The 13,267-nt window shown below is 47.1% G+C and overlaps 1 protein-coding gene across 1 annotated transcript in view; it reads left to right on the top strand.

Moving 5' to 3' along the window:
* Positions 1 to 6,062, top strand: part of CRELD1 (cysteine rich with EGF-like domains 1) — a 16,938-nt gene extending 10,876 nt beyond the window's left edge. Inside the window, exons 9-11 of the mRNA XM_015421531.1 lie at positions 2,939 to 3,034; positions 4,125 to 4,271; positions 4,948 to 6,062. Of these exons, the coding sequence (XP_015277017.1) occupies positions 2,939 to 3,034; positions 4,125 to 4,271; positions 4,948 to 5,168 (464 nt within the window). The 3' untranslated portion in view covers positions 5,169 to 6,062. The remainder of the gene's footprint in view (positions 1 to 2,938; positions 3,035 to 4,124; positions 4,272 to 4,947) is intronic.
* Positions 6,063 to 13,267: the final 7,205 nt, after the last annotated feature.

Raw genomic sequence — 13,267 nt, 5'->3', positions numbered from 1 at the left:
CAAAGACTCAAACAGCAGTATGATATTATCATTGCCACAGCGTATCACTAATACTGCTTGACATTAGCACAGAATTCCTGTCATTGTCTAACTTGGGGGGGGGTCTATTGTATGAAGACTCTTCGTTTTAAAGTGGTCTTATCAAATAAGGAGTGGGCAGCATAAGTGATGTGTCGCACATATTTGGATTTTGTTGCAGGATACTGTATAGTGGGAGAATATAACGCAGGAACAGGCGTGGCTGTCTTATGTTGGTCAGACAAAAGGGTTAGCCTGGCATGTTTTGCTGGCTCGGTGTTTCATCCTTTCAAAATTGTTGCTGGCCTCAAACAAAAATGGCACAGTGTTGCAAAATGGGACCTAGTACAGATGTTCTGTGCCCTTGGTTTTTTCTCCGGGTCCAAGCCCAGAACACGTTTTGTGGACCACACATGAAGTTGCCTTTATAGTGATTTTTCAAGGTCAGTATCGTTTACTCTGATTGACAGCAACTCTCCAGGGTCTCGAGCAGATGGTTTTTACTTCATCTGCTACCTGAACCTTTTAGCTGGAGAGGCCAGGGGTTATAAGAACACAAGAGAAGCCAATGTTGGATCAGGCCAATGGCCCATCCAGTCCAACACGCTGTCACACAGTGGCCAAAAATACCAGGTGCCATCAGGAGGTCCAGCAGTGGGGCCAGGACATTAGAAGCCCTCCCACTATTGACCACCCCCCAAGCACCAAAAATACAGAGCATTACTTGCCCCATAGTTCCTATCTATTACCTTGTGGCTAGTAGCCACTGATGGATCTCCGTTCCATATGTTTATCGAATTCCCTCTTGAAGCCGTCCATGCTTGTAGCCGCCACCACTTCCTATGGCAGTGAATTCCATGTGTTAATCACTCTTTGGGTGAAGAAGTACTTCCTTTTATCTGTTCTAACCTGACTGCTTAGCAATTTCATTGAGTGCCCATGAGTTCTTGTATTGTGAGGAAGGGAGAAAAATACTTTTTTCTCAACCTGCTCTATCCCATGCATAATCTTATAAACCTCGATCATGTCACCCCTCAGCCATCGTTTCTCCAAGTGCTTTAACCTTTTTTCACAGGGAAAGTGTTCCAACCCTTTTATCATTCCAGTTGTCCTTTTCTGCACTTTTTCCAATGCTATAATATCCTTTTTGAGATGTGGTGACCAGAATTGTACACAGTGTTCCAAATGAGGTCGAACCATTGACTTATACAGGGGCATTATGATACTGGCTGATTTGTTTTCAATTCCCCTCCTAATAAACCCCGGCACAGTATTGGCCTTTTTTATTGCAGTTGCACACTGTCTCAACATTTTCAGTGAGTTATCTACTATGACTTCAAGATCTCTCTCTTGGTTAGTCTCTGCCAGTTCAGACCCCATCAATGTGTATTTATAGTTAGGATTTTTGGCTCCAATGTGCATCGCTTTGTACTTGGCTACACTGAACCCGATTTGCCACATTGACGCCACGCGCCCATCCTCGACAGATCTCTTTGGAGTGCCTCACAATCCTCCCTGGTTCTTACCATTCTGGACAACTTCGTGTCATCTGCCAATTTAGCCACTTCACTGCTTACTCCCAACTCCAAATCATTAATGAACAAGTTAAAAAGCATCGGACTGAGTACTGATCCCTGCAGTTCCACACTGCTTACCACCCTCTACTGCGAAAATTGCCCATTTATACGCACTCTCTGTTTCCTATTAATTAGCCAGTTTTTGATCCACAAGAGGACTTGTCCTTTTATCCCATGACTATTGAGCTTACTTAGGAGCCTTTGATGAGGAACTTTATCAAAAGCTTTCTGGAAGTCAAGGTAAACAACATCTATTGGGTCCCCCTTGTCCACATGTTTGTTCACTCCTTCAAAGAACACTAACAGGTTAGTGAGACAAGATCTTCCCTTACAGAAACCATGCTGAGTCTGCCTCAATAGTTTTTGTTCATCAATGTGCCTACTAATTCTTTCCTTAATAACAGTTTCCACCAACTTACCCAGTATCGACGTCAAATTGACTGGCCTGTATTTCCCAGATCTCCGCAGGAACCCTTTTTAAAGATGGGAGTGACATTAGCTACCTTCCAGTCCTCAGGAATGGAGGCAGATTTTAATGAAAGATTACATATTTTTGTCAGGAGATCCACAAGTTCACATTTGAGTTCTTTCAGAACTCTCGGATGTATGCCATCCGGGCCTGGTAATTTACCAGTTTTTAAGTTGTCTATCAGTTTTAGGACCTCCTCTCTCGTCACCTCAATCTGACTCAGGTCTTTCAACAGCCCTCCCGAAAACAGCAGTTCTGGAGTGGGCAAGCACTTCTCATCTTCCACAGTGAAGACAGAGGCAAAAAATGCATTCAGCTTCTCAGCCATTTCCCTGTCATCCTTCAGTACTCCTTTTACCCCTTGGTCATCCAAGGGCCCCACTGCCTCCCTGGCTGGTTTCCTGCTTCTAATGTATTTGAAGAAAAATTTATTGTTGGTCTTTATGTTTTTTGTGATATGCTCCTCATATTCCCTTTTTGCCTGCCTGATCGCAGACTTGCATTTTATTTGCCACAGCCTGTGTTCCTTTTTATCAACCTCACTGAGACTAGCTTTCCACCGCTTAAAGGAATCCTTCTTACCTTTTACAGCTTCCATTATTTTGTTGGTGAACCATGCAGGCTTTTTTCTATACCTATTTGTGCCTTTCCTAACCTGCGGGGTGTGTGTGTGTGTATGCAAAGCAGATGCTCTACCACTGAGCAGTTTGCTGGAGCTAGAGGAGAGGAGGAGGAGGGTCAGCAACGGCAAAGGATTCTTGTTCTAGTGGAGAGCTTTGATTTTTCCAGGCGGGTCTCACAGGCCCACCCACCAAACCATGGCCTTTCCTGATCCATGCTGGCTCCTTAACCCTTCCACTGCTTTTCTTTCCAGACTGTGCCAAGGCATGCATCGGTTGCATGGGTGCTGGGCCTTCCCGCTGCAAGAAGTGCAACAAGGGCTATCGGCGTGATGGAGTCAAGTGCCTAGGTGAGCCCTTCCACCAGTTGCCTTTCAGTTACATCTCTCCCCTCCCAACAGGATGGAACCAGAAGAGCAGGCTCTGCTCTGTATACTTTGCGGAGGGACTCGGTCTCTGTACATACTGTGCTTTTCTTGCCAAAGCACATTGTTCAAGAGCTGCAGACCAAGACAAGCCAGATCAGGCTTAGGGGTAAAGAGGTGTTCAGTACAACAGTAGGGGTGTGCAGTTTGTTTTCTTTCAGTATTTTTTGGTTCAGATCCATTGAACCCCCCCAAATTTTGGGATTCCCCAAAAAACCCAGATCCCAATACCAATAAAATATTTGAATCCAGGATTTTTCAGAAATCCCCATTTTTTTCAGGTCCAATAGACCCACACAAAAATACAGAGAAAGAAAAAAGCAGCATCAGAGCTGCAAAAACCAGCTGAGAGGCAGATCAGCTGGGGTTCTTTTGGACAATCCCTTTAAACCAGACTGCCCAAAAGAGCTCACAAAGCAGCTGATCCTGTAGGGAGAGTGCCCCCCCCTCGGTTGTTTTGCAGGCTGTCTTCTGCAGTCCCTTTAAACACCCCTTGTTTAAAGGGACTGTAGAAAAAAACCCAAAAACAGCTGAGCTGCAGGAGCAATCTGCTTCAGTCGCTCAGCTGTTGTTCCGGGTTTGCCAGTAATCCCCAAATATATTGGGGGGGGGATTTTTTTCCCCAGTTCTCCCGAAAAATCCTGGATACCTTCGGGATGCTGAAAAGTACCTGAGAAAATACTGATAAGGGTTTTTTTGGTATATTTTTGGTTTGGGTAGAGCCCCTGTACAACAGTATCAATGTCTTTTTTTGCTTTTCAGCAAAGAACAAAAAGAATGCCCTGAAAGAAAGTAACATAGAGAAGGGTTTTTTGAAAATGGTGGGTGAGAGTCTGCCTTCCATGGGAAGTTCAGGAGTTAACCTAGCAAATCTCAGTTCTGTGGCAGGGATTTGGAGGCAGTAGATCTCCCTTCACTGGGGTTGGGCCTAGAAATGTTACTTGGGCTTCTGCCATCTTTATGGCTCCCAACGATGCAGCGTGACTTGGACTCCCTCGCATGTCCTCTCTCCCAGATGTGGACGAGTGTGCTGGCGAAACCGAGGAACCCGTCTGCACTGGTGCCAACGAGGTCTGTGAGAACATAGAGGGCAGCTACCGGTGTGTTTGCGCAGAGGGACATGTGCGCAAAGAGGGACTCTGTGTGGAGGACAAGCCCCCAGGTAAGCCATGCTGGCATCGTCCCCAGCAGCACACATTCTCTGGTTGGGAAAACTTGCATAGAGAGAAACATAGGCTGAGACCAGTGGTCCATCAGCTACAGCCACCTATGACATTCTATGGCCAACTAGATGCCTACAAACAGGGCACTTAGACCCAGGCCTCCACCTCTCGACCTCCACAGTAGCACCATCTAGCAAGAGAGAGCTTTCTGGTTATGGAGCATTCAGCTGTAGCGTTACCTACAAGTATTTACTTTTACATACTCAGTGCATAGTTTCATGTGAGTTGCTGGGTTTGTCTGCAGCAGAAGAGCAATATCTGAGTCCAGGAGCAGCTTAAAAACCAACAAGATTTCCGGGGCGTATGTTTCCGAGAATCAAAGTTTGTGTTCTGACTCTCAAAAGCTTATACCCCAGAAATATTGGTTGGTCTTTAAGGTACTCCTGGACTCAAATCATACACAGGGCACGTTGCATTCAAAATGATAACGAGATGTAACATTAAAGGGTGGACCCCACACACATTATGTGAAAACATTCTTATGAGTAAAGCCGTGGGAAAAGTTGTTAAGCAGCCATTTCTTAACATTTAGGGCTAGACAGAATTGTGTTACGAGCTAGTGGCTGCCTGCAAACTAACTCTGCCCCTGTTCACAGCCTATTCCTTGTCCCACAGATGCTCCTGAGAAGGGCTTCTTTGACGACATCACAGACGACGAGGTGGTCGTGCTGCAGCAGATGTTCTTTGGCGCCATCATCTGTGCCCTTGCCACGCTAGCGGCCAAAGGAGACATGGTCTTTACTGCCATCTTTATTGGCGCCGTGGCTGCCATGGCCGGCTACTGGCTGTCGGAGCGGAGCGATCGTGTGCTCGATGGCTTCATCAAAGGCAGATAGTGTGTTGCAAACAAAATGAACGTTCCTCTTCTTTTGCTTCCTTCCTCAGAGAGCCAGGTGGTGGGCAGGAACTCTGGACCTGCCTGTACCCCGGCAGATCCAGAAGAAAGAGATGGAAAGGCCCATCTTGTATCCCAATCTGGGCAGAGGGGAAGCCACAGGCCTGCATGGTGTGCGAAGGCAGGAATGGCCTCCCAGTTGTACATGAAGAGAGGAGAATTCCTGACAGGAATTAGCATGGAATGAGCATCCCCTAAAGCTGCGTGAGGCCTTACCCAGGTCTCTGTTAGTGGGCCACGAGAATGCTCTCTTTGATTGCCCCGTCTTTGTATGAGAGGGATGATCACAAACGCGTTCCTACCCATGAGCTTTGAATCTTCACATGTTGGTCAACTACTGTTGGCTGAGGGTGGATCGCTTCGAAAGAAAACTTGAGCTGGGTGGGCTTGGAATTGCTCCCTGCTGGCTCTTTGAGGGGCTGTCCCTTGGGCTCAGAGCCGATCTACGCATCTTGTGGAACGAGGTGGTCAGTGGCAGTGGGGAAATTTTAGATCGTACTACTCAAAGCTGCCAGTGGGGGTGTTGTATTTTTGAATTATCTCCCCCTTCTTAAAACATGGTGAACTAGCAGGAAGTGCTACATACAGTGAAGGTTTTTTAAGGCAGGGGAACATTCAGAAATAGATACACCCCCCTCTCTGGTCTGACTGGGAACTGCCTCCTCTGCCTACTGCCTTGCTGTGTAGAACAGCTCTGAATCGGCCACTGGTGGCGTGTGGGATAGAGGAAGCCTTGCGGGCATGCATGACCATCCCTCGCCCCTTTGCATCCGTCCGCTCACGGCACTGTTTGTCCATCCATATCTCAGGAAAATTAAAGGTATCTGTACACAAACCCTGTTGCTTTGGTTGTCTCTTTCATGCACTAATTGCACTTGGGTTGATCCAGAGTACAGTTTGCTGTTCCAGTCCCCCCACCCCACCTACCCCACCCCTGAGGATCTTCTCTTGGAGGGGACTGGTTGATGGAATGTCCAGTAGAGTTGTAGGTACAGAGCTAAACGGGCAGGTTTTCTGTCTCTGGGGCACTTGGAGACCTTGGTACTTGGGGAAGGATGGCAGGAATGAAGCCCACTGCTGCCTGCCCTCGCCTGCTGTTAAAGAGTAGTGATCTCCCCTGTCCCTTTCCCGCAAAGTCTGCAGGGTCCTGGCCTGGTTCCGGTGCCTGGAAGGAAGGGGATGAATGAGCAAAGGAGATGCTGTGGACATAGAGCAGGGGTCACTGGGGAATCGGGGTGTGTGTGGATAGCTGTGAATTTCCTGCACTGCACAGAAGGTTGGACTAGATGACCCTTTGGGGTCCTTTTCATCTCTGTGTTTCTATGCTTCACTGTCTCCCTAAACCAGTGAGGCTGGCAGAGCAGGAGCGCCTATGCACACACCAGCTGAGGCAGTAACCACCTTTCATTCCTTTCTGCTTCTTCTGTATGTCCATCACAGTTTCTCAAAGTGCAGCCTGAAAAGTTAACCCTGTCCCCCTTTACAGCTTGCTTTCTTCTCCTGGAGCTAAGCTCAGCCAATTAGTCCCCGCATAACCATTGAAAATCTTCCCCTCATTTCCTGCCTCATTCATTGCCTTGGTATCAGCTTGCAATTGCTCTGTTCCTCTCATTTCCCCACCGTTTCCCCCTGTCTGAAAGGCTAGTCGCACTTGTTTTCTGATTCCCATGGCTACTGCAGTGATTCTCAGAGTTCACAGCTTCCAAAGCCAAGTGCTGATGTCAAATTTATTTATTTGTTTGTACTTCAGAATTCTATTCCCCCCTTCCCTGCACAGCTGGGTTCAGGGCGGGTTACAACATAGTAAAACAGCTAAAAATACAGCTTTACAAGAAAAGCATAAAGAGAAATCAGTGTTGGATCAGACCATTGGCCTATCCAGTCCAACACTCTGTCACACAGTGTCCAAAAATACCAGGTCCCATCAGGAGGTCCAGTACTGGGGCCAGGACACTAGAAGCCCTCCCACTGTTGCCCCCCAAGCACCAAGAACACAGTGCATCACTTGCCCCAGACTGAGAGTTCCTATCTATACCTTATGGCCAATGTTCCCTCTAAACTGTGGAGTCTTGTGAGCAAAAAGTTCTACTTTATGAGCTACTGGCATTAAAGTTGTGAGCGAGCAATTTGGCTACTGCATAAATCAGTTTGCTCTGGAGCCATCCTTCCTGAGCGGAGACAAAAGTCTGTGAGCTGGAGGCTAAAAAACTGTGAACTAGCTCACACTAACTCAGCTTAGAGGGAACACTGCTTATGGCCAATAGCCACTGATGGATCTCTGCTCCATATGCTTATCCAACTCCCTCTTGAAGCTGTCCATGCTTGTAGCTGCCACCACCTCCTGTAGCAGTGAATTCCATGTGTTAATCACTCTTTGGGTGAAGAAGTTCTAACCTGACCGCTCAGCAATTTCATGGAGTGCCCACGAGTTCTTGTATTGTGAGAAAGAGAGAAAAGTACTTCTTTCTCTACCTGCTCTATCCCATACATAATCTTGTAAATAAAACCTCTATCATGTCACTATAACATTTATGGTATCATCATGGTACTGTCAGCCTAGCATTTTAGCTTCTTCCCCCTTACTGAATGTGCATTGTCTGGATCTAGGGTTACCAATCTCCAGGTGGGGCCTGGAGTCCTCCAGACTACGGAAATCCATTCCCATGGAGACAATGGCAACTTCCGAGGACAGAGACCACGGCATCACATGCCCACTGAGCTCTCTTCCCAGGCAATATCCCCAAATCTCCAGGTCCCCCCCCCCAAAAAAAAACCCTGCCATTGGAAACCCCATCTGGACCAAATGTGGGGAGGGGGATGTCAGGCCCCAGAGGCTGGAGCTCCAAATACAGCCCTGGATTAAAAAGTCTTCCCCCAGAGGAAATACCACTTGCGAGTGAGAATTCTAGTTCATCCGTAAATGGTCAGTAGTGGGAAAACACACTGATGAATATGACTTGAGCAGAGTTGTTCAAAACCTTGGTTGCAGTGCAAGAGTGTTAGCGATAAAAAAAATGATATACAGAGTAAGTGGTGCCTAGTGGCCAGAGTGTAGGACATGGGAGTCCTGGGTGGAAATCCCCGCTTGGGCCAGCCACATTTTCTTCACCTCGCCTCCTCTGCAAGGTTGCTGTGTGGATAAAATGAAACAGAGTGCCATATATGCTGCTGTCAGCTCTTTGAAGGAAGGGCAGGGTGAAAATGTCAGAGACAGAGCTACATCTTGATTGGCCCGGATGGGAGCTCCTGTCCATATGGCAGCAGTCCCTCTCAAGGGAAGGCAGACCGACAGGAGCCGTTCTGATCATTTCCTCTACGACTCGCCCTCAAGAATACTCTCTGCGGTCATAATGGAAGGCTGGAATGCATAGGTTGGCTTTAGCTGCTGCGTCACAGGCTCTGCTGCTGCAATCCGTAGCTGATTCTGGATCAGCCAGGAACTCCTCTTCGTTGAATGCCTCCTGTAATGTATCCCTGCATCAATGCACACATCCACTGCAACGTTTATTTTGCCTTACGTGCAGGGCTATTTTTGGGCAGGAACGCACAGGAACGAAGTTCCGGCTGGCTCCCGAGTTGGCCACACCCGGCAGGAACTCGTTAGCATAATAGGCCACACCCAATGGCAGAAACTCATTAGGATTGGCTACATTAGGGGTGTGTGGCCTAACATGCAAAGGAGTTCCTGCTACAAAAAAAGCCCTGGGTTTTGACAACAAACAAGGTAAACAGAATAAGAAGCAAAAGGTGGGTGTGGCTGGATGACCACACTTCTGGCAACATGGGGACTGTGGCCTAATATGCTAATGAGCTGCTCTGTCAGGGGTGTGGCCTAATATGCTAATATGTTTCTATTGTTGGGTGTGTCCTATAATGCTAATGAGTTCCTGGCTTTTTCTACAAAACAAGCTCTGCTTACGTGCACTTAAGAAGATACCTGCTGTGTCGGACTGACAGCCACATAGTCCAGCATCCTGTTCACAGTGACCAATGCGATACCTATAAGAATCCTACAGACCAGGAATGAGAAAGGACAGCAGGTGCTTAGACTTTCAATAAAAATCCTACTCTGAAACATGCTGGATTCTGTGGTCTACATCATACACATTTACAGCATGTTGCCTTATTTTGCAGCCTTTTTTTTGTTTTGGCTAATCACAGGGAAGAGCAAGGAGCTATGTTAGGCAGTGAATTCCTACTCGATCTGCCAGGATCACGTTACATGTTAATTTGCTGTTAAATGCCTGTCTGTAAGTTTAGAAGCTCATCTACCATTCCGATGTATTTGAAAAAGTGTGCCTTGCACACGAAAGCTCATGCCTTGAATAAACTTTTGTTGGTCTTAAAGGTGCCCCACTGGATTCTAAATTTGTTCTGCCAAGATTTTGTGAGCCACAGGTTATGCCAGGGGTCCCCAACGTGGTGTCTGTGGGCGCCCTGGTGCCCACTGACACCTTTCCTGGTGGCCACCAAGAGTTTTAGGAAGTGGGCGGGGCCTTTGCCCAGCAACTCTTCTGACTGAGCATTGGAAATTTGATTGGCTGTGCAGATTTTTAAATATGTTGCTTTGGCAGCAGCTCCTGCCACTATGTGGCTGAAGGTAATCTGTAGCAGCCATTTTGTGGCTGTCTCTGCCTCCTGCAGCGCCATTTTGTGGTTGTGCCCACCACAATGTGTCAGAGTTCCAAAGGTGACCACATAGGCTCAAAAAGGGTGGGGACCCCTGGCTTACGCATTTTCAAGTCCTTAGCGTTGAGGGTTGGAAACTTGACATTTACCCATTCGACTGCCTGGTGCAGCCACACTGTCCTCTTCCGCTTCAGAAAATCTGTGGGTTATGCTGCCGCCACCCATGCTGCATAAATGAGCTTGTGGGGTACAATTATGGTAGGCCAAATGGTAGGAGACTGTCATTGCTGCAGGAATAATTGCTCAGTGCTGATGTAACCCAGCAATGCAGATCAGGCTGCGTTGCTGGGAGACGCCAGAGCATTGCTTTGCTTGACTGGGGCTCAAGCTCCAGTCTCTTTCCCTGCAAACTTTGCATTGTGTTTACCACACTATAGCTGCAACAAAGTGGAGACTGTAGCTCTCTTCAGAGTTGGGGGGGGGGTAGAATGAACAGGGGGGGCAGAGTGAGGTCACAAAAGCAGGCTCCTCCCCTGCTTTGCATATGCTCCTTTGAATACCTATCTGGGTGCATGTATCCACACCCATGGCTCTCGCTGCATGATTGCGATGTGTTTCACAGCCAGGGACAAAAAAAATGTGCCTCGTAAGAGAATGATGCATCTGTTCAGAGGCCTGTAGCATAGCAGCACCCGCAGGGCTTCAAAAGTCTTCCACAGCCTCTGTGGTTCCTTCAGCAAAGGAGTGGGGAGCACAGAAAGACTGACTAAGTGAGGGGCATTGTGGAAGCACGGTTTATAGTGATGCTCAAAACACTAAAGACGAAACTGCCAAAAACAAGCATAGTTTAAGACTTTGTATCTAATACTGTGATATGGTCAGCACAGGTGAAACAGATGTACACAATCTCTTTTTTATAGGCGATAAAAAGGAAAAAGAATTTTTGCCATTTGTATGCACAACTATTTAACTGTGAACATGCTGAACCAGTGAACTGACCAGAGCTATGGATGGTTCTGTGTAGTCTGGGTGGGCGTGAGGCAGCCCCCTTGCCCAAACAACACCCCTGTACAGAGCGGGGTGGTGGTGCTAAGACCTCCTGAATGCTAAGCTTGAAGGTGGGGGGAGACAGAAAAAAGAATGCATGTTCAAAATCATGAACAAGATTTACAAGCATGCACTTCCGCACGGTCACCTTTGTCACTCATTTGTCCCTATTGCTTCCGGGTCTTCCCCCCCCCCCATGAGTTTTGCTCTCTCTTGTAGTTCCAGAGGGAGCAAAACACATGTGGAAAAGGGGAGGGGGGAACCCAAAGCAATAGGGACAAAACAGTGACAAAAATGACGGTGCAGAAGTCTTAAGGTACTGCTGGGCTCTTTGTTCTACTGCTTCAGACCAACACGACTGCCCACCTGGATCTATAAGCATGCACTGAGTTCATGTTCCTCACCTTTGCTGTCACAAACATTGCTCAGGAACATGGCCCAGGCTGGCAGCCTTCCTCCTCGCAGCCCTGCTGTACCACTTGTGCAGGGGCCTGGACGCTCTGTCACATGACCGTTCCCTCTTGGGCTTGTGTGAATGGTGGGCGGGGCACTGCTGCTGTCTCCGCCACTCAGTTGTTTCCCTCAGGAGCAGTTGCCCTAGCTTCTATCTGCATCCGTGAGGGGAGGGAAAGTGCCATCACATGGGATCGATGGTATCCCTTCCCGAGGTCCCTCCCTTTCCCAAACCCCGCCCTCCCTGAGCCCCACCCTCCAGTCTCCAGGAATTTCCAACCCTGGAGTTTGCGAGAAGGTGACCCAATGAAGAAGAACACCGCTTATGTAAAGAGATATAAATATAATGTAAGGACATATAAATTGAATTAATATAATTTAGTTTAAACATCAGATAATGTTATATACAATTTATGTACTTTTTTTGGGGGGGGTTGTAAGTAATATAGTTACCTGGAGAAGGAAATGGCAACCCACTCCAGTATTTTTGCCAAGAAAACCCCATGGACAGTATCAAAAGGCTAAAAGATATGACGCAGGAAGATGAGCCCCTCAGGTCGGAAGGTGTCCAGTACGCTACTGGGGAAGAGCAGAGGGCAAGTACAAGTAACCCCAGAAAGAGTGAAGTGGCTGGGCCAAAGCCGAAAGGACGCTCAGTTGTGGATATGTCTGATGGTGAAAGGAAAGTCCGATGCTGCAAAGAACAATACTGCATAGGAACCTGGAATGTAAGATCTATGAATCAAGGTAAGCTTGACGTGGTCAAAAATGAGATGGCAAGACTGAACATCGATATCCTAGGAATCAGTGAACTAAAGTGGACAGGAATGGGCGAATTTAACTCAGAAGACCATTATATCTACTACTGTGGCCAGGAATCTCGTAGAAAAAATGGTGTGGCCTTTATAGTCAACAAGAGAGTGCAAAAGGCAGTACTGGGATACAATCTCAAAAATGACAGAATGATTTCTGTCCGATTCCAAGGCAAACCATTCAACATCACAGTAATCCAAGTCTATGCCCCAACCACTGATGCAGAAGAGGCTGAAGTGGACCGGTTCTATGAAGACCTACAACACCTCCTAGAACTAACACCAAAAAATGATGTCCTCATCATCATAGGGGACTGGAATGCTAAAGTAGGAAGTCAAAAGGTAACTGGAATAACAGACAAGTTTGGCCTTGGAAAGCAAAATGAAGCAGGGCAAAGGTTAACAGAGTTTTGTCAAGAGAACACACTGGTCATAGCGAACACCCTTTTCCAACAACCTAAGAGGCGACTCTACACATGGACATCACCAGATGGGCAACACCGAAATCAGATTGACTATATAATTTGCAGTCAAAGATGGAGAAGCTCTATCCAGTCAGTAAAAACAAGACCTGGAGCTGACTGTGGTTCAGATCATGAGCTACTCATTGCAAAATTCAGACTTAAACTGAAGAAAATTGGGAAAACCACGAGGCCATTCAGGTTTGACCTAGATCGCATCCCTGATGAATATACAGTAGAGGTGAAGAATAGATTCAAGGGTCTGGATTTGATAGATAGAGTGCCTGAAGAACTATGGACAGAGGTTCGTGACATCGTACAGGAGGCAGCAATCACCACCATACCAAAGAAAAAGAAATGCAAGAAAGCAAAATGGCTTTCTGATGAGGCTTTACAAATAGCAGAGGAAAGAAGGAAAGCGAAAGGCAAAGGCGAAAAGGAAAGATTTACCCAACTGAACGCAGATTTCCAGAGAACAGCAAGGAGAGATAAGGAGGCCTTCCTGAATGAACAGTGCAAAGTAATAGAAGAAAACAATAGAATGGGAAGGACTAGAGATCTCTTCAAGAAAATTGGAGAAATCAAGGGAGCGTTCCATGCAAAGCTGGCCATGATAAAGGACAAAAACGGTAGGGACC

The sequence above is a fragment of the Gekko japonicus genome, unplaced genomic scaffold (assembly GCF_001447785.1).
Source record: "Gekko japonicus isolate JY-2015 unplaced genomic scaffold, Gekko_japonicus_V1.1 scaffold1237, whole genome shotgun sequence".
Classification (NCBI taxonomy): domain Eukaryota; kingdom Metazoa; phylum Chordata; class Lepidosauria; order Squamata; family Gekkonidae; genus Gekko; species Gekko japonicus.
This window is presented reverse-complemented; position numbering and strand designations above follow the sequence as displayed.